At 34.5% G+C, this 24,923-nt stretch overlaps 1 protein-coding gene across 6 annotated transcripts; it reads right to left on the bottom strand.

Annotated features, from left to right (window-relative positions):
* Nucleotides 1-7,324: 7,324 nt before the first annotated feature.
* LOC133518388 (uncharacterized) lies at nt 7,325-24,887 on the bottom strand. Of its 6 annotated transcripts, none has more exons than XM_061852080.1 (12): nt 24,761-24,887; nt 23,784-23,854; nt 23,441-23,501; nt 21,050-21,099; nt 19,683-19,752; nt 19,117-19,228; nt 18,720-18,806; nt 14,730-14,845; nt 13,289-13,393; nt 9,808-9,875; nt 9,004-9,149; nt 7,325-7,739 (listed from the first exon to the last, which is right to left on the bottom strand). In XM_061852080.1, the coding sequence occupies exons 1-11, from the start codon at nt 24,769-24,771 to the stop codon at nt 9,016-9,018; spliced, it is 885 nt and encodes a 294-aa protein (XP_061708064.1). In that variant the 5' UTR covers nt 24,772-24,887; the 3' UTR covers nt 7,325-7,739; nt 9,004-9,015. The 6 variants fall into 6 exon arrangements, with proteins under 6 accessions (XP_061708064.1, XP_061708071.1, XP_061708050.1 ...); XM_061852087.1 differs by having other exon boundaries at nt 23,790-23,854; XM_061852066.1 differs by lacking the exon at nt 24,761-24,887 and adding an exon at nt 24,287-24,629.
* Between the last annotated feature and the right edge of the window lie 36 nt (nt 24,888-24,923).

Below are 24,923 nucleotides of genomic sequence, written 5' to 3'. Positions count from 1 at the left end.
TTAGTAGATACACACATTACAAGCATAGGGGAGTACCTTCGCAGTGCTTTGTACTATGTACGATTTGTACGTCTATTTACTAAGAAAAGAAGATTTTTTGCAATAACTCAAAACTAGCTAGACCGATCCTGTTCGCTATAGTTTTAGTTGAAAGTATTTACTAAGCTTTTGTTTCGAAACTTATTTCATTTTTTTTTAATATTTGTAATTTTAATATTTTACCGTTCTGTCGCCATGCATAATTTATGTATCCATGCCAAATTGCAGCTTTCTTGCACTAACAATCACGGATCAAACCTGCGGACGGATGGACAGATGGACATGGCGAAACTATAAGGGTTTCTAGGTGACTACGATACCCTAAAAAAAACAACTTCTGGTGGAGGAAAGCTGTGACACGTTTAATAGGTCCAATTCATCAACAAAAATATATTTATGCCTTTGTACAATGCAAGCATCGCACATTTCTCACGTCAGCATTAAAATGAAACATAATGACTTTATAATAACTGCTGTATTTGCGATTATGCCATTCAACGATTTATGAATTAGTTTACGTTTATACGTGCTCCTAGCTAGTACTCATATACGTTGGTTATCAATAAATACATGTACCAAAATCAGTGTTTCCATCAAGACTGCAGTAAACCATCAAGAATCATATCAGTTCAAACGTTACAACCCGTATAGTCTTATTATTATTTGTGTATGTATGGGGTCATTAGAACATAAATAATATCACCTACACAAGAATACAACTACGTCGCAGCAGGCCGCTACGCCGTAGCCGAAAATATTTCATCTACATATTTAATGTAACGAATAATCGTAGTAATATAAATAGAGTTTAATTAAATAAAATATTATATATATATATATATATAGCTTTTAAAAACGTTTCTTTTGGTAAAGAAGATCAGCCGCGTAGCAAACATGCCAATCGTTAACGCTCAGTAGTGAACGAAACGCAACTGTCACTGTCGCACTAATATGGAAGATTGATAGAGAGAGATGACAACGCTACGCTAAGGAGCGTTAACGATTGACACGTTGGCTACGAGAGCAGGAAATATACTAAATTTTATAACATTATCTAGTTAAGTAAGAAATCATTTAAATAATAAAATCTATTATACTGCAAATTGAGAAATCTATTTAACAGTTAGAATAGCAGGGCGAAATTATAAGGGTTTCTAGTTGATTATGGAAGTTAAGGAACTCTTACAACCTAACAATGTTAGGTTGTCAATTTTTGTCTATGGCGAAACAAAGGTGGGATAAGATAAAGTGGGTGTTTGGGTGCTGAATACACGGTGCTCACGAGGAAAGGGAAAAAATTTAACATCATATTCCTGACCATATTAGAAGTTAAAAATGTTAATTAATGTCTGCTAAATTCGGCTTTATTTTAGAGATATTTTTTGTGTAAAAAAAGTTGTAAATATGAAGATATGAAAATATGAAGAATCTAACAGTTAACGAATTAATTGGAATCTTGCAATGCAATTGCCCGCAAGCCAATAACAAGTTTTGAATTGTAAATCGTTTGTGAAAGCCACATACCTACAACAATGTTGTATTTAAATGAAAGTGATATTTGTTTAGGAGATTAAATGCCTTTTAAGGTGGGATAAGATAAAATGGGTGTTTGGGTGCTGAATACACGGTGCCCATGAGGAAAGGGAAAAATGTTAACATCATATTCCTGACCATATTAGAAGTTAAAAATGTTAATTAATGTCTGCTAAATTCGGCTTTATTTTAGAGATACTGCCATTTTTGTGTAAAAAAGTTGTAAATATGAAGATATGAAAATATGAAGAATCTAACAGTTAACGAATTAATTGGAATCTTGCAATGCAATTACCCGCAAGCCAATAACAAGTTTTGAATTGTGAATCGTTTGTGAAAGCCACATACCTACAACAATGTTGTATTTAAATGAAAGTGATATTTGTTTAGGAGATTAAATGCCTTTTTCCATGACGGATATGGTAGTAAAAGCTAGTAATGTAGTTTCAAGCTCGTTTTGTAATTATTGGGTTTTATTAAAAGTTTACGCTTATTATTATGAATCTCATTTACCCATAAATTAACGTACACAATATCTTTCGTATTCATTTATTTAATAAAGGCTACCTACCTAAAATTCAATTTACAATTACAACCTAGGTATTATTCAACTAAAATCATACAATACATAGTAGTATTATCACTATCTCCAATACGATTTTCAAGAATAATTTGAATTTCAAATCCTTGATGGCTGCCTGGGATCCGTCCTCCCATCTGGAACATCTAAATATTCTAAATGCTCAAGTCACGATGTTGCCGGAAGATGCATGATGGAACTTATTTCACCATGAGTGTTACACTCAACAGATCGTTTCCTTAAACTTCCGTTATTAAAGGTTGACCGTCTAAACTAAATAACCCTCTTTTTCTTAATATTATTCGGTGACTCATTGAGAGTTTCATGTATGTACTTCGTAAAACTAATATTATTCGTTTAAAAGTATATTCAGGTCCATTGCTAAAATTAACAACAACACCACTGACGTTTTAAGTCAATCTGAATGTTGAATGCATGGACAATTTACAAGTGGCCATTCATTTATCGCATCTAATCTAAGGAGTATCTATGATGGCGAAACTCTTGTAGAAGAAAGAAAGAAAGAAAGAAAGCGAGAAAGACATATTTCGAATTCGTATTTTTTTATGAGCCAACCTTTTTATTTTTTTATATTAAGTGCGGTATTTGTTCCGATTATTAACAAAGAAGGATCTAGACCTGGCTTTGAATAATCTATGCCCAAAAAAGTCTTCATGACATTACCTCTTGTAAAAATAAAAGAGATAGCAACAATAAACGTTGCCAGCTCGCCCTAAGGCACTTTTACACTAGAGAATCAAACGTTATGCATTTATTAGGTATGAAAATTTTAACAAAATTAAAAAGCATAATTCGACCTAGGTTTATATAACATTTATTACTCCTTATGACCCCAGGAATGCGTGGTTTACTTTTTTCCCTTTCCTCATGGGCAACGTGTATATACCTAAATGAAAGCATATGTTGTTGTAAGTAGGATGTACCAAAATTAGATTAATAATAATTTTTAATCTTTAGTTAATATTATTATTTTTATTTTTGCATCCAGGGTAAATACAGGGTATTACTCCGTTAAAAAATATTAATATACATAGGATCATACCTACATTTCAATGTATGCTATTTTTTAAACATAATTGACTACTTAAGCTGGTTTTTGAGTTTCCGCTAAAAGTTATCACTTATGGACGAGAGACTACGGAATCCAACATTAAGCACGACTAGACATGCTTTTGGCCGGTTTTTTGTTTTCAGGATTTTTTTGCGACTTTACCACTAAATTAAAGAGACAATATGCTTTAAGAACTAAAGGATCCCACTGATTACCAGTTCACCAGATAATATGCGCCTGTCAGTTATTCGCAAAAGCTGACAATCGCGAATAACTAACAAGCCAATATCGTCCGGCGAACTGGTAGTCAGTAGGCTTCTTTATACGAAATAACTACTGCCTTTTCTTGATTAGGTGCCTATACATCGTGTCATTCACGATGACGCGTGCCTTGACTTGTATTGTCATGCATGTTATTAAAGGTTAGATTTGCCAATTCTGCGCGACATCCAGGAGCACACGAACTATAAAAATATTGCTTTAAAACCATGATTATTTAAGATTTGATAATAAGTACCAAAGTTGTGTAACTTTACAAATACTTACTAAAAAAGTGGGTACTCTTGATTATACTTTTTATTCTTTGGTCCACTCTTAGATATTCAATTTTTTTTAAAGTAGATACTTAATTAGCTCACTACCACTAAGAAAAGTTGGTATGCAAATGTGTGCCTCAAATGGAATTTTATAAAACAATCAACTTGAAAACACACGAAACCGCAGGTAGCTTGCCAATTTTGAATATGTCACTAGACATATATAAATTAAATAATGTAAGCAAACATTTAATTCGCAAAAACCAAGCTAAAGTAGATACCTATCAGCTGATCAAAAACGTACGTATTTTACTACGTAGTAAAGGGATAAACTGGCTGAACTGAACTGCGTTAGCAATATGTAGATCGTTTTAGATTGTGAAAAATCCCTTGATTTAAATAAAGATTTAAAAATTGTACTCGTAGGTCGTCGATGCTAAATCAAGCTATTAAAATATAAAATGCAGTAGATACTCTTAAAAGCTATCGTCATAAAAAAAAAGGCAAAGCAATGTAAAACTGTTAAATATAAAAGTCGCTTTGCAGGTATATCGTCTTGTAATAATTTTAATTAAAAAATGCAAGTTGGGAAAATGTTTTTTATTTGTAAACTTACGGCAGCGTTCATGCTCAGCCACTGGGTCCAGGTCACTTATTTCTTTAACGGTTGGTTAAGCTCGAATTTACAATTTGTTTTAATATTATTTTTTAAGTAAGATAACAGTTTATCATAAGTTTTATTAACGCATGAAAGCGTGGCGAAAGCGTTCAGATTTGGTTTTAAAGCTAAGTCCGGAGCAAAGTGGTTTTTTACGAAAAGCGTAGCGCACGGTTTTTGCGAGTCCGGTGCAGTGTGAGCGGGATCAGGTCGCGGCGGATGGCGCGCCGGCACTACCCCGACCCGCCGGCCCGGCCGAGCACGCGCGCTCGCGGCGCCCCGGCGCCCACGGCACACCCCGCCGGGCCCCATGGCGGCGCGACGCGCATGACGCTGCCCTACTCGTACACTCGTCAGCAAAACTAGCTAAACGGGTCTAGTGTTCAAAATGATCTGCATACGTTCTTATCCTCTTAAGAATAAAGATGTGTTTAGTTCATTTTGAACACTCGCCAGATTAGGGACTTTTGCCGTGGACTGCACTAAAATATTCTATTAAGTACATCGCTGGGGTCGTCTCTGTCACTTACCTCTGACAACATTAATTCTTGCGCAGTATTTATTATAAAATATATTCAAGATTTTTAATTTAAAAAAAAAGCCTTGCAAATGAAAACCAATTTCCAAATTTATGCTTTTTCTTGTATAAATTTTTTATACTCTTAGAGACTAAACATCTCTAAGGATAATTTGATAAAAATCATTTATTTCTGACATTTAGAGATATTTACACGTCTAAATAATTTTAGATTTTTGTGTATATACACAAACGTTTTTATATTATTATTATTTTAGTTTTTTTTTGTTATGCGATATTTAGATACTTTATACATCTCTAAGTAATAATAATATTTTACTTACTTTTTCTTTAAACAATAATACTTTAGTTTGCATTAATATTTTCAATGAATTGTATTTTATAATTGTTTGTTTGCTTGTATGTAAATTCGATGTTGACGTGTAAAAGTGCCCTTGTGGCTTATTTTCTGACTAAATGTTGGAGTTGAAGTTGCTTTCAGAGAGATGTGATTTTACAGTATTGATATATTCACTTATCACCATCTTCCCAGGGTTGTTTCGGCACACTGCCCCCTGAATTGGCACATGCACCTGTTTTTTGAAGTGAAACTTCTTATGAGACTTCCAACAAGGTTGCGTTACACGTTTAACGCTATAATCGGTAACATAAAGTATTAAGAGTTGTGATGAGTAAATTCGTCGATTAGCTCAGCCGGTTCCATGGTGTAATGGTTAGCACTCTGGACTCTGAATCCAGCGATCCAAAATCTAGGTGGAACCTGACTTTTTGTATTTTTTCTTTTTATATTTTCTATTATTGAGAAATTTTAGATTATATATATATATATATATATATATATATATATATACATATACATATATAATTATAAATATTTTGGAAACCGGACTGATCAGATGGCAGTCAGATAGTAGTACTTTCATAAAAAAAAATGCGTGGAGTCCCTCCGCGCGTTAGAAGTGAAACTTCGTAATGTGGAGATGAAAATAATGCTTTAAAATACATATGGTTTATATTAAGAGGTAAGTGATACGAAGTTCACCGGGTCATCTAGTAATGAATATTATAAATTAAAATACGGAGGGACTCCACGCACAATTTTTGTTTTAAAATAGATTTAATAATACATATATATATATATATATATATATATATATGTATTATTAAATCTATTTTAAAACAAAAATTGTGCGTGGATATGTATTATTAAATCTATTTTAGACTAGCGTTTTATACGAGAGTACGCTTACGCGCGTGTAAGCTCGTATAGACCCAATTTTAAAAGGATAATTAAAGGATAAATTTTTAAAGGAATTTTCCAAGGTTTTTAATTTATAATATTCATTACTAGATGACCCGGTGAACTTCGTATCACTTACCTCTTAATATAAACCATATGTATTTTAAAGCATTATTTTCATCTCCACATTACGAAGTTTCACTTCTAACGCGCGGAGGGACTCCACGCATTTTTTTTTATGAAAGTACTACTATCTGACTGCCATCTGATCAGTCCGGTTTCCTCACCGAAATCAATTTATAGGTTACTTATCTCAGAATCATGGTACCTGTTACACATGCTAATTACTAGCACGAAAGCAAGCCACTATTGAGCAAATGTTACTTAGTAGTATGTGTGTCATAACATTGCTAATAATGAACATTTCAAATTTGCTCAAAAATCGACGGTCGCGCGATTTGATGATTCAGATGCTTAACGAAGTAGTTGCGTGGTAGTTTTCAAATTGAAGGTGGCTTTCTTTTGGGACTAGTTTTAGTTTTGAATTTTACATTTCTCAACCAAATGTTAATCAATCGGACGCAGCAAAGCCTTTGCAACTGGTCCGTAATAATTAACAATGATATTTATTTAACTTCTTACCAACAGCCTCGGTTAACAAGTAAGCCTAACTATAAAAATTTTCATAACTAAATCTTATCATAACCTGGTAGCTAAAATGTTGTTATTAAATATGTTAATATATTTAATACCAACATTTTAGCTATTAGATCGAGGTAAGGGGTGGAGGGGTCTATTCTAACAAGAATTGATTTCCATACTTTTGTACATTTTATCTCTTTGGGGGAAATGAGCCTACGAGACCCTAAGGGCGGTTTCTGACTAGCGTATTTCAGCGGAACAAGCTTACTCGCTCGTTACATTTCCCTATTTTTGGTTTTTATGAGCTTATACGCCCGTTATTTTTCTCTACATTGGGTCTATACGAGCTTACACGCGCGTAAGCGTACTCTCGTATAAAACGCTAGTCTAAAATCGCCCTAAGATGTGGTCGCCAATTTGGATAAAACCGCAAAATAGATGTAATATAACTTATAAGGGTCTTATATTGACAAATAAAACAGAAAATGGATAAAAATATGGTGTGTTCCCGGGCAATAAGGTCATAGCTTAATTTCTGACTGTCAATTAACAATAACCCAATTACAAAGCATAAAGTAAATGCGAAGAGACATGTATCAGGTAAAGCAAACGTATAATAAACAAGAAAATAAACATGTATAAAAAAATAGTAATTGCTACGAACACATTATTAGATTTATGTACTAGACATCAAGGCCATGCATCGAAAATAATGAACATAAATATATGTGTGAAGAAGAGTAAGCGTGGCTCAGGTTTGAACGTCCGTCTTCAGCTGATTTGTCTTGCCAGGCAAGGGTAGGCTGGTCGACAGGGCTGCCCTCCGTCGTTGCGTGGTTGACGGATGGCTCGGGAATGTCGGCCGATGCAGAACGTTGGAACCTCGAAGCAGTCCCTTGCCCTGACCCCGACAAACACGATATTTTTTTTATAAATTTTTCAAGACCAAGTACTAACTTTCCATTAAAACTTTACACCAAACATCATTTATGTTCTAGGTTTATAGGCGAAGCAAGAAGAAGGCATAGAGAGGCTCTATAACTTTTTTTAGAATTCGTTGCCTAGCTTACAATTAGTGCTAATGTAGGTCTCTAAGTTTTATACTTTAAATAAACTTTTTCGTAAGACCAAAGTCAAGGACAAATAATTTATTTGCTGTACCTATATACGAGTACATGCAAATATACAATAAAGTGTTATTTACATCATGAGAAAATTGATTATTTACAACTTCACCTGATCACTTTTTAATACCCATTTTACTTGATCTCGATTGTATTATAACAAGGCCTTGGGCTTAGAAATAATATATTTATCGTGTACATAAGGTGAATCCATCAAATTCGAGTATTAGAGCCACTCCGAAAGTACGGGACCGTCAGGCCATATTCATATAATTTTAAACTAACGGAGAACGGCTCCCGACTCTTACAAGACGGAGTTGGATTTGGGTTATGACAACTGCACGAATAGTATAAGGCCGGGTTGTGAATTTATTCATTATAAATATACCCCACGTAAATTGTCAGCATATGAGTAAATATACACCGTGTTTTTATTGAATTCCGATAACTCCGAGGTATGCGTACGTTTAAGTAAACTAAATCGCATACTTAAATAAATAAATAAAATTATAAAAAGTATTTAAATGTTCTATGCAACACGACAACAATGCAATTAGTGTATTGCAATGCAATGCAATGCAATGTTGTATCTGTGACACAAGTATTACATTTAATTCAACCAAACAATTGAAAACTGTGACATATCAATGACATTTCGAACATCAATCGTCCGAGATAGTTACGTTTAGTAGCAAATGAATAAACTCGCACTAAATACTAATCAATATGTAAACAGACCCAAAGGCATGTGTATACGCTCGTAGGGGCCTTATAGCTTCCGAAGTGGAGTTAATTAGAAAACCGGTGTTTTTGAGACAGTTACTTCATTTAAGCTCAGGAATCCTCCCTTGAAATTAACGGAAAAAAAATACGGACAGTAAAACTTAAGATTTTTGCTACAAACGTAGGTAACTGTGTCACATAGGATGCATTTACAGTAAAAATATATTTTATGCTCCTTTGAGGCATGAATTGTGATCTATGAAGTAAAAACAACAAGATGTAGATTTTTTTTGAAGTCCTAAATCTATATCTAGGTACCTTAAATTAGTCTTAGCAGGCACGGCGGTCGAGCGCGCGGTTGAGCCGCTCGACGTGCCGCAGCTGCCGCAGCACGAGCCGCACGTGCGCGTCGCGCAGCGCGCGCGCGCCGCCCGCCCAGCCTGGTTCCACGCCGCCCTTTCCTTCTACATCCAATATACTACCCGATACACATCATTATATTACATACACCTATTAGTCTATTTTCTAAAACTTTTGTTCATAAGTTCTGTCTCTTCCAGACACCCTGTATCACTAGACATAAGAAAACAAAACTGTTACCCTACATGTATATATTTTTGGCAACCTTTCCTATTTATATAGGTGCCGGCATACTTCTTGAACATGTGACCTTGCCTATAAGTTTATTTAATCCTATCATTATTTGCGCGTCAGAGATGGAAATACAGTATAAACATTGTAACAACAACAGTGTAACTTTGGGCTGTATTTCCATCTCTGTCGCGCGAATAATGATAGAATTAAACGAACCTAAAGGCAATGTCACATGATCAAGAAGTTTGCCGGCATCTTTACCTGCGTATTATTGTATTTTCATCAACATTTTGGCTCAATCGAACACCGGAAAGAAGTTCAATTATAGCTTACAAGATGTGAATCACATAAATAAATAAAAATCATATAATAAAAATATCTGAATATAGCTCCAACGCCAATAGTGCATTAGTGCCGCAGTAATATCGAATTCTCAATGTAAATAAATTTAATTTTAATCCTACTGTACCTAATAGCAGTAGTTTATATTTATAATGATTTTTGATGAAGAAAATTCTCGAGACTTACTATTATTACTATCATGTTTAGTGGGTCTAGTTTCGCACAATGAAGACTCGTGTTGAAAGCCCGTAGATCTATAACAAAATTAAACGCACTTTATAATAGGAAAACTACTATTCAAGTAATAAAGGAAAATAATAAATAGTTTAATTTTATATTTTTACTAAATAGTTAAAAAGCTAATTCTAATTACTTTTGTTCTAACCACGTTCTAATCTCACACATATAAAAAGATAAAATAATAAATAGTTTTGTCTCACTTTGTCAATTCTACTTTCCTAGTTACGAGCAGTTTAGGCGAACAGTCTGGTCGACGACCTGCCTAGCCTAATGACTAGTGACCCTGCCTATGAAGCCGATGGTCCCGGGTTCAAATCATGTGATGAGCATGGATATTTGTTCCTATGGGTGTTTCATATGTATTTAAGTATTAATAAATATGTAAATATTATATATATCGTTTTCTAAATACACACAACACAAGCCTATTGAGGTTACTGTGAGAGTTGGTCAATTTGTGTAATAATGTCCTATGATATTTATTATTTATAAAGCTTAGTAAAAACTTGCAAAACTCTCCGAAAATAGACTTTTGACAAAAACTGATACAACCTACCTACTCTAAAGAATCTGACTTTGGTGCAACGCTTAAATGAATAATTTAAGCACCTAGAGCCTCAAAGTTTTGGGTCCCATGTCCCATTTAGTAGATGAGTTAAAAATTATTGAAACCTGATTCTTTAGATATATGTCAATGACTTCGGCTGTATTTCGGACGTACATTAGAGCCCTAGGTCGAGATTTATAATTTTAAGGAACGCATCGCCAAAGGGAACAATAAGGGACAAATGTATTTACGGGGATATTATTATATTGCAACGAGCGAAGCGAAAAAGCAGAAAATAATTTTGCTTGTGACACATACATATCACCTACGAGAAAAAACAAATAAAATGTAACTTATTAAAATTGAATCGTAAAAAATTAATACAAAAAAAGCGGCCAAGTGCGAGTCGGACTCGCCCAAGAAGGGTTCCTTTATGACGTATTAAAAAAAACTACTTAAACTACTAGATCTCGTTCAACATTTTACCACTTTGGACACACATTTTACCACTTTGGTAGTGTCTCTCGCGCAAACTATTCACTTTAGAAAAAAATTATATTAGGAACCTAAATATCATTTTTGAAGACCTATCCATAGATACCCCACACGAATGGGTTTGACGAAAAAAAATTTTTTTTTAATTTTATGACGTATTAAAAAAACAACTCACTAGATCTCGTTCAAACCAATTTTCGTTAAAAGTTTGCATCGTAATGTATATCATATATTTTTTTTTAGATTTTTCATTCTGTTATTTTAGAAGTTACGGGGGGGGGGGACACACTTTTTTTCACTTTGGAAGGTTCTCTCGCGCAAACTATTCAGTTTAGAAAAAATGATATTAGAAACCTTAATATCATTTTTGAAGACCTATCCATAGATACCCCACATGTATGGGTATGTTGAAAAAAAAAAATTTTTTTTATTTCATGACGTATTAAAAAAAAAACTACTCACTAGATCTCGTTCAAACCAATTTTCGGTGGAAGTTTACATGGCAATGTATATCATATATTTTTTTTAGATTTTTCATTCTGTTATTTTAGAAGTTACAGGGGGGGGGGACACACATTTTACCACTTTGGAAGTGTCTCACGCGCAAACTTTTTATTTTAGAAAAAAATGATATTAGAAACCTCATTATCATTTTTGAAGACCTATCCATAGATACCCCACACGTATGGGTTTGATGAAAAAAGATTTTTTGAGTTTCAGTTCTAAGTATGGGGAACCCCCAAAATTTTTTTTTTTCTATTTTTGTGTGAAAATCTTAATGCGGTTCATAGAATACATCCACTTACTAAGTTTGAACAGTACAGCTCTTATAGTTTCGGAAAAAAGTGGCTGTGACAGAATCGGACAGACAGACGGACATGACGAATCTATAAGGGTTCCGTTTTTTGTCATTTGGCTACGGAACCCTAAAAACGGTATATTAAAACAGATAATAATCGCCTACATCCCTAATTACAGGGAAACAATGGCTATTTTCTGAATAGGGTGGTTTGTAAGTGGATTTTGTTTTGATGGATCTTATTATAAGTGTGCTGTGCAGCCTGGGCACGATGCAGTGCCGTTGAGCACAGTTAAATAGAGATCATATTTACTAAAATGTCAAGATTTCGTTTTAATATTAGACCGCATTCGGTAGGTTAAAAAATTGCCGAAGTACGGCTATTTTTCAAATAATATTGAGCAATATCATAAGAAAACATAAACTTTCTGATTTTGCGGTGAATTTTATTGATGACAACTTAATATTTTCGAAAACGTTCAAAGAACTTTCTTTATGACCGATAGAAAGCAGGTCACACGTAAGCAAGCCTGTTTAGCAAATAGCTTAATTTTATATTGATTGATAGACAGAAGCTGAGCTTTTGCTGCATCAGCATTTTATTAAATATTCGTAACCATTGATATAGTATAATTAACTGGTTTGTATCATATATTTTGATATGTTTCTTTTGAGTTGGGTCTTTTAATATGTCAATGTTCATAGCTATATTATACTTTTCTTTATTTAACTCAAAATCTGTATTATACAAAAAATGTCTATGCATTTTATAAATGGGTCGGTTAGTATTAGCAAACGCTCACTTTAAAAATGCAACCAGCTCACAATTCTTTGAAAGCACTCTACGAGTCCGCCACTTGTCCGGACTGAGAGCCGACATATGCCTAGTTAAAAGCGATGCTTAAGGATGAAAGCTGCCGCTTACATGCCTTGGGGTACACTTTAAAACATACCTACTTGCAGAGTCAGTCACGTGAACTTTACGCTCTTATAGCAGTTATAGAGCGTGAGGTGCATGTTCGGAATAGGTGAGACACAATATTTAAAGTATATCAAGATAAATTATAAATATGAAAATGAGCGATTGTGAGACAAAATGGATGTCTTAACTAGTGAAATATCGGTTTTACTAAAAACGGGTTTTTACGGAAACAGGTTTATTGTACGGTCACGTCTGAAAATATCGATACGATAAAAGTGCTAAAATATATGTATACACGACGTTATTGCCCATATATTAAGGCAATGTATTTTTGGCACATTTTTCGTACCGATATTTTCAGACGTGACTGTACCATCAGGACATCAACATATTTCAGGTACTTCTTGGTCGACATAAGTACTTTTTCTTTTAGGTATAGTCTTGCAATTTATCATAAGTTATCAAATTTGGTATCTACATATTTAATATAGAACCCGTCTCCCATTTTCATATCTATGATTAGCGTTGGCGCAATTGAAACACCATGATTAACAACAGTATATATGAAACTTCACAATAATATGAGAAGGTTTCCCAACCACTGCAAAAACTTTAGTATGAAAATGTGCCTGCGCAAATCCTCCTAAATCGGAGAATAGCTTACGTGAGTGTTTGCACAGAAAAGCTGCGGCGTGAGGGAGGTGAGCTCAGCGAGCGGCTGCCAGAAATATGCCTGTTTTTTTTTACAGGCCTGACTGTCTTAGCTTTCCTGAAAAAAAAAAAGATGGTATATTATGTCTAATCGTGTTTGAGTGTTAGAAATTATTTATTCTATTATAATAAAGATATAGATATATTTATTTGCAAAATGTAGTGGTAAACATAGTAGGACTGTAGGTAATTTTAAGTTTGTACATTTTACTTAATGGAGCATGCAAACTTTCCTTATTAACTAGGTACTATAACTAAGTATAGTATATAAAAAGTTTAGAACAATAAACCGTGCATTATAATCATATACCTAATATTAAGTTTAATCTAAGATTTACAAATTATTATAATCATTATTCATTATTAATAATCTAAAATCTCCGAAACCTAGCGCAATGCAAAATTGAATACACGTTTTTAATTTCTAGATCCAGATATGCTTCAAGGTCGTGCCAGAACAAAGAGAACGGTAAACATAATAAGCTTCAAAAAGGTTAAACAAATTCTATTTCCTCCTGTCCTCTGCTTTGAAATTCGACTCAGTTTTTCAGACTCACATAATTAAGTCTGTCTAATACGCATTAGGTCCCATCTCTGATAGAAAGCCACAAATTATAATTACAGAAACGGTATTATGCAACAGGCCAGTATTGATACACAAGGGGACTTACAAACATTTTTCATTTTTAATTAAAGAATATTCTTCATGATGGACCATTGACAAAAGCTTGGATTAAATATAATTATGTTACAGCTCATTATAGAAGTTTTTTGATTTTTAAATAATAATGCATGTATTTTTCTTTTTTATATGAAGTGTTAACCTGTATATATTGACATATTGCGGGTCTCAATTCAGCGTACCACACGTGTAAGTAAAGCACGAAAGAATTCGTTCCATTGCAACGGAAATATTAATGAAAATCATTTTTTAATTATACATTTTTATTTAAAAATGAGGAAAGGCGAATGCTGATGTTTAGTATGGCACTTACTAATGACGTGGCATATCATCAGAAAAAAATCAGGCTGAGAAGCTACTAAGGCACAAGATGTTCCCTTATCCGGCAACGGCCTTTAGGGTATTTTTATATACTTTACATTACTTTTTATCATATTCCATTAGAATAACATAAGGGAGACTTTTTTGTGGTTCTTATAGGAGTAGGGAGGCTTGGTCAAATATTAAAATATTAAACAATATATATCTGAAGATAGCTCTTCTAGCAGAAGACTTGCACAAGTCAATATAATAACCATTATATTGGTTAGGTAATAAACTTTACAAATGCCCTTTTTAGACTACCTACAGTTCCACTGAGCGTGTTTCCGCGTGTCTAAATTACTACAGTTTGCTATTAAGATGAGCAGCATAACGAGAAAAAGAGCCTCACTTTACGTTATTAGCGTCTGAAGGGAGCAATGGCAAGGAAGCAATTAGTTCCCGTAGGAGTCGTTGCACGAAGCTGCGGGAGCCGCGAAGAGCCCCGGCGGCACCGCTCGCGTCCTCCTGCAACACCCACACGGCCGAACATCGTTAAATAACAACCTCTGCGCTTCGGGACCTACGATACCAACTACCTAATCTATCTACTTGCAATGAGGTGACAATACATTAAAGGAAAGTCATACGAGTAAGTAAGCATATAACATTTGCATTTTTCTGACTGGAATTATTAAGGTCTATGAACGTTATCTAGTTATAGTACCTACAGTTAGGTGCAAAACTGTCCCAATATTAACACCTTAGAGGAATATGGAAGTTGATGTCGATCTGTACCCCTAGTGTACATTTATTCGATAGCGAAACGTGACGTACGCGTTTGCGTTAAGTCTAATTTTGTATGGGATTTTGAGTTTCCAAAACGTCCCGCTTGGCGCGCTGTTTCTACATCCCATACAAAATAAGACTTAATGCAAACGCGTACGTCACGTTTCGCTATCGAATAAATTTACACTAGGGGTTCTGTAAATGATTAAGACATAACAATACTCCTCGAAATTATACTTGGCATTTACGGTGGTTTTTTTTTTATTTATAGAAAAGAGAAAATGTCTTGTGAATGTAATAACTATGGCGCGACATATTCAATTAATCAGCGTGAAGATGATTTTATAATCCTAAATACACAGTTTTAAGACAGATTTGTTGTACATATTAGTGTGTAATATAGTTTAGAGTTGTAAATATATTTTTAACTAGGTAAGTAAGTAGCTTTTAAGGTCTATTTTATTAAACATGTAACGTATTACATTACAAGTGGAATATGGAAGTTGATGTCGATCTGTAAATGATTAAGACATAACAATACTCCTCGAAATTATACTTGGCATTTACGGTGAAAAGAGAAAATGTCTTCTTCTTCCTAGCGTTGTCTCGGCATATTGCCACGGCTCATGGGGCCTGGGGTCCGCTTGACAACTAATTCCAAGATTTGGCGTAGGCACAAGTTTTTACGAAAGCGACTGGCATCTGACCTTCCACGCATCCAACCCAGAGGGTAACACTAGATCTTGTTGTGATTAGTCCGGTTTCCTCACGATGTTTTCCTTCACCGAAAAGCGACTTTGCAGACGTGACCGTACAAGCCGAGGTTTGAAGTTTGAACCCGCGACCTCCGGATTGCAAGTCGCACGCTCTTACCGCTAGGCCACCAGCGCTTCTAACTCTAGAAAATGTGACATTTTTATTTTTTCTAATAATATTAGTTTCCATAATGGCAACTCCAAATAAAGAACCTAGCAAAACTAAAGAAACCAGCCTCTATAATTTGAGATAACTGCTGTTTGAATCAGGAACATAGTTTTGTACTTATACCAGAGTTTTAGTCTGAACTAACAACCACAGCAACTCGGTATTTGGAGTCGATCTCCATACCCTCGACTACACCGTCCTAATATTAGCGTTATTAGTAATTTATATAGTATATAGTAGTAATACAATAATTTGTTATATTTATAAAGTTTATCTGTTTCGTATAGTGTTGTCTTGTTAAACTAAGTTCAGTGTATAGTAACTTACATGCTTGGTATATCTGTTAGTGTAAGTTAGTTAATAAATAAACAATAAATAAATAAACTTTGTAGCTAGGTACCTATAGCTATTTATATTGGTACACTTTAATTTAATTTTTAATTTGTTAGGCGGATTTGTAGGAAATTTCATAGAATACTGTTATCTATTATAATACACATATACCATTGATCGACATCAACTTCTCGACATTTTACTATGGTGCTACTGGTACAGTTTTGCACTTAACTGTATTTCTAACGACAAACTTAGTGTAATTACCTATGATTACATTGATTACTAATAAATAAGCGGTGATAAATTTTATTAGACTAAAATAATTACTATAAATTGCCCGATCACGGAGTTTAATAATATAAATGTCAGCGGCCGAACGTAAAGTTTCTGTGTAATGTTTTGACGATAGTCACATTAAACCAATAAACCAATAGATTCGTTAAGTCGCTTCAGATGCTCGATAAGCAAACTGTCGAGAAATAGGAGGCCCGGCGGAACTCAGTCGCCCAGGGAACGAGACAATGATTTTCCCGTTTATATGCCTAGTAAATTCATGATCTGCCTGATTTTTCGAGCGGCCGGCAACATAAATAATAAAATCGTCTAGACTGATATAAAACAGGTTAAATCCTAAGTTCTGAACAGAAATTTGTGTTTCTTACTGTATAATTTTAGTTTAAACATGTGAACGTGACAACAGTCAAAAATATGTAAACGTTGTTTGTTAATTCGTTAGTTAAAAAAATATAGAGGGGTGTTGGTGCCCAGTGCCCACACTTATGTATGGTAGCGAAAGATGGATATGGCAGAAGAGGCATCAGAGCCAAGTGGATGCAGTGGAGATGAGAGCGTTGAGAAGTGTGTGTGGTGTGAAATTACAAGATATAATTAGGAACAGTGTGATAAAGGAAAAGTGTGGACTGAACGAAGATGTACTGACAAAAATTGTAAAAGGTATGTTGAGATGGTTTCAACACGAGGAAAAAGTGAGTGAAAGAAGGCTAATAAAGAGAGTGTATAAGGGAGAAGTAGGACGGAGTTGGAAGGGGTAGACCTCGGCGGACTTGCTTTGATCAAATCGGGGAAATCTTGAAGAAAGGCCAGGTCTAGACACCCTAAACAGTAGCAAGTGGAAATCCGTGGACTCTGCCTACCCCTCCTGGTGATTTCGAATATTCGAAATATGTGTGATTGTATGTATATAATTATTTATGTGTGTATTATTTTGAATTTATGTTGGCTTTATTTGTTTTGGCAATTTTTGATTTCTGATGGACGGCTGTTATAATATTGGAATATTAAAGGGAAAAAGTTGGCTGACTACTGGGTATATTATTCGTCACCAAAGGTGCATGGTTAAGTTAATCGGGCAGGTACAGGTACGCTTGTACTGAATAAACAGAATGACCCTTTAACTTAAAACTTATGTAACGTTGCTTTGTACAGTCAGCATCAAAAGTAGCGGATCAAACAACGTTTCAAATGTATCTACATTCTGTAAAAACTTAACAAAAAGTGATATCTTTATATGTAGAACAATTAGGACTGTAAAAGATACTTTTGAACGTAAATTTTAGAGATTTATCTATATTTGGAAAAGTTACCCGGAATATCAGATACTTTTGGCGCGTTGTTTCATCCGTTACTATTAATGCTGACTATACTTACAATCCTACAAAAATCATTTGCGCACGGTAAAAGTACCATATATTTTTTTTATTTTGTATTCTTTGAAATCGAGTTAGGTTTAGCTGTAATTTCACGAGAGCCTATCGAGAGGAAAACAATAAAAATTATTTCCTTCGCATTTGGATTTGCGTAAAAAATACCCGGTAAAACACACAGAAACCGTAACTATAGCGAATGTAATAGATTTTTTCGAGTAATAAAAAATATGCGAATATTCGGCAACTGAGCGGCCGAATATTCCAATATCAAAACAGGTCGAATATTCGAATAATCGAATTGCAAGCCCTAATTCTAATTCAATAAAATATGCTTTCCGAAGTATATCAATGAAGGCGTGTTTTGTGTGCCACTGTTTAGTTATTGACGACCTTATTTCCGTATGCCAATTTGTTCGTAGTCTGGTCATGAGAATGATTGGTTTTACCGTCCAGACAGCTTTCTGATAAACTAGCTTAAACGATAAATTTGATATTCGTAAAAACAAAAAAATATTTAATTGTAAACGGTCAGAATCGACGTCTAACGTAACGATTTTAACGTACCGATAATAAATATAAGACTTCAATCAAAAAAGGAATGAATCAAGTTGATTAAAAATAGTCTCGAGTCTCTGTACTACGTTTCAAATTAATCTCAAATGAAAAAGTTTCAAAATATGACTTGCTGAAGGTGCTTGGTAAGGCTGTTCTAATTGTGTGAGCCACATCTGGTCCTCTCCTGCAGCGGTTACTTTGAATTTGGTCCAAACACCCTGTAAAGTAATCCCTAAAGTGAAGTCACTTATAACAGTTATAACTATAAGCAAGTCCAATATATGCCTTACTCAGCAAATGAAATAAGAATAATAATGCTTGAGCAGGTAACAAGAAAAGATGATAAAACTTTTTCTAGCTCAATAACTCGGCATTTCCTGATAAAACAGTATTGGCAGCTACATTTATTTATAAAACAGTCTTGACGATATTAAATGCTCGATGTGCGCAGCATTGCATTCGTACTGAATAAAAAATATTAATAGGTATATATTATACTCGTGACTAAATCAGGTTGTATCGACTAACCTTCACATTCCGCTTGAGAACCGTGACCGGGGCAGCCGGAGGGTAGTTTCCGAAACCCTCAGATTTTGTGTTTGTATCTTTAACCTCCCCTTCATGACGCGAGGCTCCGACCCTAGCATAACATATTCATCCTGGATTAAGTAGGTTAGGTATGAAAGTAAATTTAATAATACATGTGACAAAGATATGTATCTTTTGCTAATGGATTGACTTTTTTTGCGTTTGATGGGATCAAAATTAATACATTTCATTTGTTCGCAAGCGGATTTTATTGAAAAATGTGAATATTAATATGAAAACGCACAAATAGTTTCTGTGGTGGTACAACATAATAAAGAATTATACACTCTCAATAGTATCGTATTGTTCCTGCAACACGATGTTATATATGTATAACGTTATATGACAGTAAGTGTGGGACCCCCATAAGTAAGTACAGCGGAGTTAAGTGACCCCTGTGAATACAAATTTGATTATTTTCATCGGGTCACTTAACTCTGCAGCTTATTGTCCCTACTTTTGTTTGTGTCCCAACTGTTTGTGTCCCAACATTTTGGACATCTTACCGAACTGAAGAAGTACTGAACTGAGTTCCGTGTGACTTGTTATATCGGAAGTAATCTTTCGAAGTAGAATCTGCACAAAATATAAAAGTTATAACAATTATCACTCTTGGTTTTACTGGCATTCCTTGAAAGGAATCAATTTGAACCAGTTATGAAATAACTACTAATTGCACTTTTGAAATATATGTGGCCAGACGTATACATATACGCTTTAAAATATATGTGACAGACCAGATAGAAACAGATGGAGAGCGCTTGTTTAGTAATAAACAGGGCCCGTACATTTCATGCCGTTGATGAAAAAATGACGTAATTTAACATACAAGGAGTTTATTTTATAACACTACAAATTTAGATAACTTATCTATTGGCTCGTAGAAAAATAAACACTTGTTACGTAAAATACACTGTTAAAAAACAAAAATAATTATTATTTAATAAATATTATTTAGTCGAGTGACAATAAGATGCAAGTCAGACGTTTCTGTACTGATTGTCAAGAATCTATATCAGTACCCCTAGTGTAAATTTGATCGACATCATAACGTGACGAACGCGTTTGCGTTAAGTCTCATTTTGTATAGGATTTTGAGTTTCTAAAACGTCCCGCTTGGCGCGCTCTTTCTAAATCCAATACAAAATGAGACTAAACGCAAACGCGTACGTCACGTTTCGAAATCGAATTTATTTACACTAGGGGTACTGTTAACTAATGAGGTTGACAAATGATTTATTATTATATAAAAACTTGTAATAGATGTACTTAGAGACAACAACTAAATTTAACATCTACTGATATGAAGCGAAAAAATAGTAACCATTCAATATTAACGTAACACTGTATGCACTGTTAACTGTTAAGCGTTAAAGATTATTTTATCTTCTTCATGAATTTATCAATGTCAATGCCTCTCGGAGCCTCCAATGCTCCAGTGTTGTAAAAAAAAAACTCCGAAAAATATAAATAATTGTACCTAATTAATAAGTGGTGAACGATGTTGGTCACACATACTGTAAACAGTGTTTAAAATGCTTTATATTTAAGCCTTTCTTCTAGTGAGTGTTTGTTTACCTAAATAAATAAAAAAAAAATTGCGAGAATACTAAACTAATTGGACTACTCTATATGACTTGACATAATTTTTCTTGCAACGGCATGACATGTACGGGCTCTGATAATAAACTAATAAAGTTCCGGTTGTACTCGTACATCATTCTAAAAATAAACAGTAAACGACCCCATATAAGTTTTGCTTCGGGTATTCAGTATCGAGTTACCAAATCTAATACCTATTAAACTATTTGGCCCAATAAATACATTTTAAATAAGGAAAGATAACGTAAAATTAATAATACGAATAAGTCACCTGTAGCCAAACAGACGGATTCATTCGTCAGCAAACTGAAGTCTCTAAATCTGCAAACATATTGGTTAGGTAATTATAGCCTGACAAGATTGTATTAGGCCTTCGACATATTGCGGATTTTCAATTCTAGGTACTAATTTATTTTACTGGCAAGGAGTATTGACAACGGATGTTGGAAAGTGATCGAATGCCACCGATGTAATTACCTACACAGAAAGAAAAGTAGGGATAAACTCTGCGTAGGTGGCTCCACTGGCACAAACTGAAAACAAATCGCCTTGATGCATCAATGCCATATTTATTCGTAACAAATAATCTATGAAAACTTGTCAAAAAGCAGCAATGGCAAGGCAAACCCACTTCGTCAGTAGGAAAAAGCGCAAAACTGTAATTTTGTATGGAAGACCGATCATTTTCGCCTACATTTTTCAAATTTGCCGCCTTTTTCTACTAACGGAAATGGTTTACCATACTATACGTTTATAAGTAATCTATGGTTTACGGTTTGTGCTAGCGCTGCTTCTGACGGTAGAATATTGCAGTATTACTATCGATTATAAAATACTTACCACAAAAATTGCAGCCCCAGTAAGTAAAAAAAACCGGTCAAGTGCGAGTTGCTTTACCTCGTGCACCGAGGGTTCCGTACAAACTTTCAATTTTCTCATGTACCTACTCGTATAATCACGAAACACTTTCAACCAGAAGTATACTAAGCATATTTGTGTACAGCGCCATCTATGGGCAAATTAGTTAACTAATTTGCGCGATCTGTATGTATGTTGGTTTTTCAGGGATAATTCTTTATCATGAGAACCGATTCAAACAATTTTACTTAGACAACGATATACATAATATATAAATCTTTATAAATACTTAAATACATAGAACCAGGAGTCAGGGCCACCTATCCAAGGTGGCCCTGACTTGGAAGATGCCCGAAAAACGGAAACATGGTCGCCCTAAATCTACTTGGCGCCGTTCCGTGGAGCAAGAGTTGGGTGTATTGGGGATGGGGTGGGAGGAGGTTACCCAAGCTGCCCAGGACCGGAGTCAGTGGAAGAAAATGGTTCGAGCCCTACACCCCAGCAGGGGGTAACAGGATGAAAAGAAGAAGAAGAAGAAGAAATACATAGAAAACACCCGCATACAGAGATATAGAGGTGACAAAGGATCACGTTTATTTTACGAATTGTAGATATTAAATTTTAGTTTCCAAGTTATAGAGGTAAAATTTGTAGTAATTAGCCGTGAGGGCAATGAAGGAATAATATTATTATAATATGTACATATATATATAGTTATTCTGGTCCGTTGCGTTAAGGGAATCGTTGGTTAATTCGTCTTAATGAGGTAAAATATTTCGAGTCATGGAGTTTTTGGGCTTTGAAGGGAAGGGAATAGCATTTTATTTAGTGTTAACGAGGATTTCGTCTTATAGTAGTTCCATTGTATTGATTTAGTCGTACGTATATACATATATAAACGTGTCCGGACTGACTGACTCAACAGCGCAGAGCCGAAACTACAAAAGCTAGAAAGAAGAAATTTGCACGCCAGGGTGCAATTATAATGTCTACAGCAGCTTTCTAAACCCTAACGGGGTTAAAAGGGGGATGAAAGTTGATATAAGTTTTATTTAAGTTCTAAAGCGCCTGCATGTTTTGTGTGTGCCTGAACTACGTGCAATGAAGATGTGATATCGCTATTTCAAATAAGCAGGCGGCTATATATTTATACTTATTCAATTCCATGTTACTTCAACCGCTCTCTGAATTTGATTATGACGTCAGGATGGCGGGCGTCATTTATTTCCTAAATATATGTGGAGTTTAGAGAGCACATTGCTCCAATTTTGGCTCACATTTGGCTCATTGCTCGCACTAACTCCTGGCGTACACCGCAGCTCCATCTGTTGATGTACACCCGCCATCCTGATACTCACCTCCTAAGGGGGGTTAAAATGGGGTAGAAGTTTATACCTGGGTAAACATTACATTATAATAATCTTAAAATAAATAATTACTACAATACAACAGAGATGTATAGCCTCTATGGTTAAAAATACATGAAATCTGGCGATGTAAAAGGTCCCCAATGTCAGAGTACTAATACTAATAAGATTTGGAGGTATAAAGTCTCTCCGAGTTATTTAGTAGGTAAGAGTAGCAATGAACATGAACAGTCAAAGAACTTAATTTTCGAAGCATTTCGTACCTTGTCAGAAAGGCAATCAATATGAAAGTGGCTAGCGACCTCATACTATTGTCACTGTGAAAAGCTACTACAAAATGGTACTGAAATTTAATTCCTTCACTGTATGTGAATACTCTATGCTTACGTACTCCTTCTTTTTTTCTCAGTTTTAATGACAAATATGCGTTGACTTACTTATAGCGCACAGGTGAAGTATCAGACAAAGTATTTCGAACACTTTCTCTTGAATGTAATCCTGAAAATGAATACTGTTTAATACAATTTATATAAAAACTAAATTGACATATTTTCGACGTTACTTATTTTATTAATAATATTAATATCAATATTATAGGAACGTTCTTACACAGATTGACAGTACCACGGTAAGCCAAGAAGGCTTGAGTTGTGAGTACTCAGACAACGATATATATAATATACAAATACTTAAATACATAGAAAACATCCATGACTTAATATAAATCATTCCATTGATTTTCTACACAAATGTATGTAAGTAAAAATTAGTATTTTATACTGGTACTTGATATGGGGTACCACCGTGCCGCCGACTCTTCAGCGGCAATGCTTGTTTCACTGAATTTGGCCCTGTAATTTAATTTATGTATTACTTTATTTTTTTGTTCACCCGGATAGGTACTGATAAAGAATATACCTATATGAGCATTAGTTCTAATAATTATTATTAAGGAACATCCAGCAACGTTTAAGCACCGCTTCGCGACCAACTAGTTAGCTGTATCTGACATCGTGTTATTTAGTTTAGTTGCTCCGTAACTATTTTACAAAAAATAACGTCTGTGTTTGCACATACTGTAGATCATGTAGATACTATTACTTAAATAAAAAATCATGATCGGGCTTTCGAAAGTTAATGAAGTAATTTGTATCTTAAGAGGAAAACGATTACTACTAGAACTCAGAATTTACTGCACTTAAAACAATTATTAGTCATAATTATGTTAATAAGAAACGATTTTCTTAAATAATGCTATACTTATAAAAAAAAAATTATCTTACAGTGCATCCAATTCCAAAGCTAACATCTTGAATTAGTAGAGCTAATAAATTTAACTAATGGTACTTAATTGATCGCTACAATTAATTTTAATTTTGGGCAATGTTTGAACAAAAACACCAAATAAAATAGAATTGTGACTTTGACTAAGGTTTCGACGGTTTTGACTTTTTAAACCATAGACAGAAAAAATGAGGTTACGCTGTATCAAAGCTGCCTGTGCATGAAATGGCATGGCAATATCTAGCTGGCAACGCTGATCAAATCTCAGGGAGAGCCAGTAAACTACCTATAAGTCCCGTAGATTGGTACATCGGGCTTTACTTTCGTCATGCTCAACTCTTGGATTTTATCATCAGAACCTAAGAGTAATTAGAATTAATATAGAAGAATGACAACCTTCATACAACGCCCCGCGCCTTATTATTGTGGGACTACGCATGAGCTACGAGTATATTTACTGTTTTACGCTTTACCTCTTTTGCATATGAAAACTGGAGCTTTACTGCTATTTATAATTTCGAAACGTGAAATCTAGAACCTAAAAGTTTTTTATTCCATTTCTAGTCCCTAGACAAATAAATGGGACTAATTTGATCTGAATTTTTTTGACGCAAAATAAAATCTAAGGGGCTACGA

Source organism: Cydia pomonella, chromosome 1 (assembly GCF_033807575.1).
Source record: "Cydia pomonella isolate Wapato2018A chromosome 1, ilCydPomo1, whole genome shotgun sequence".
Classification (NCBI taxonomy): domain Eukaryota; kingdom Metazoa; phylum Arthropoda; class Insecta; order Lepidoptera; family Tortricidae; genus Cydia; species Cydia pomonella.
Note: the sequence above shows the minus strand (reverse complement) of the source record. Positions and strands in the feature narration are given on the sequence as shown.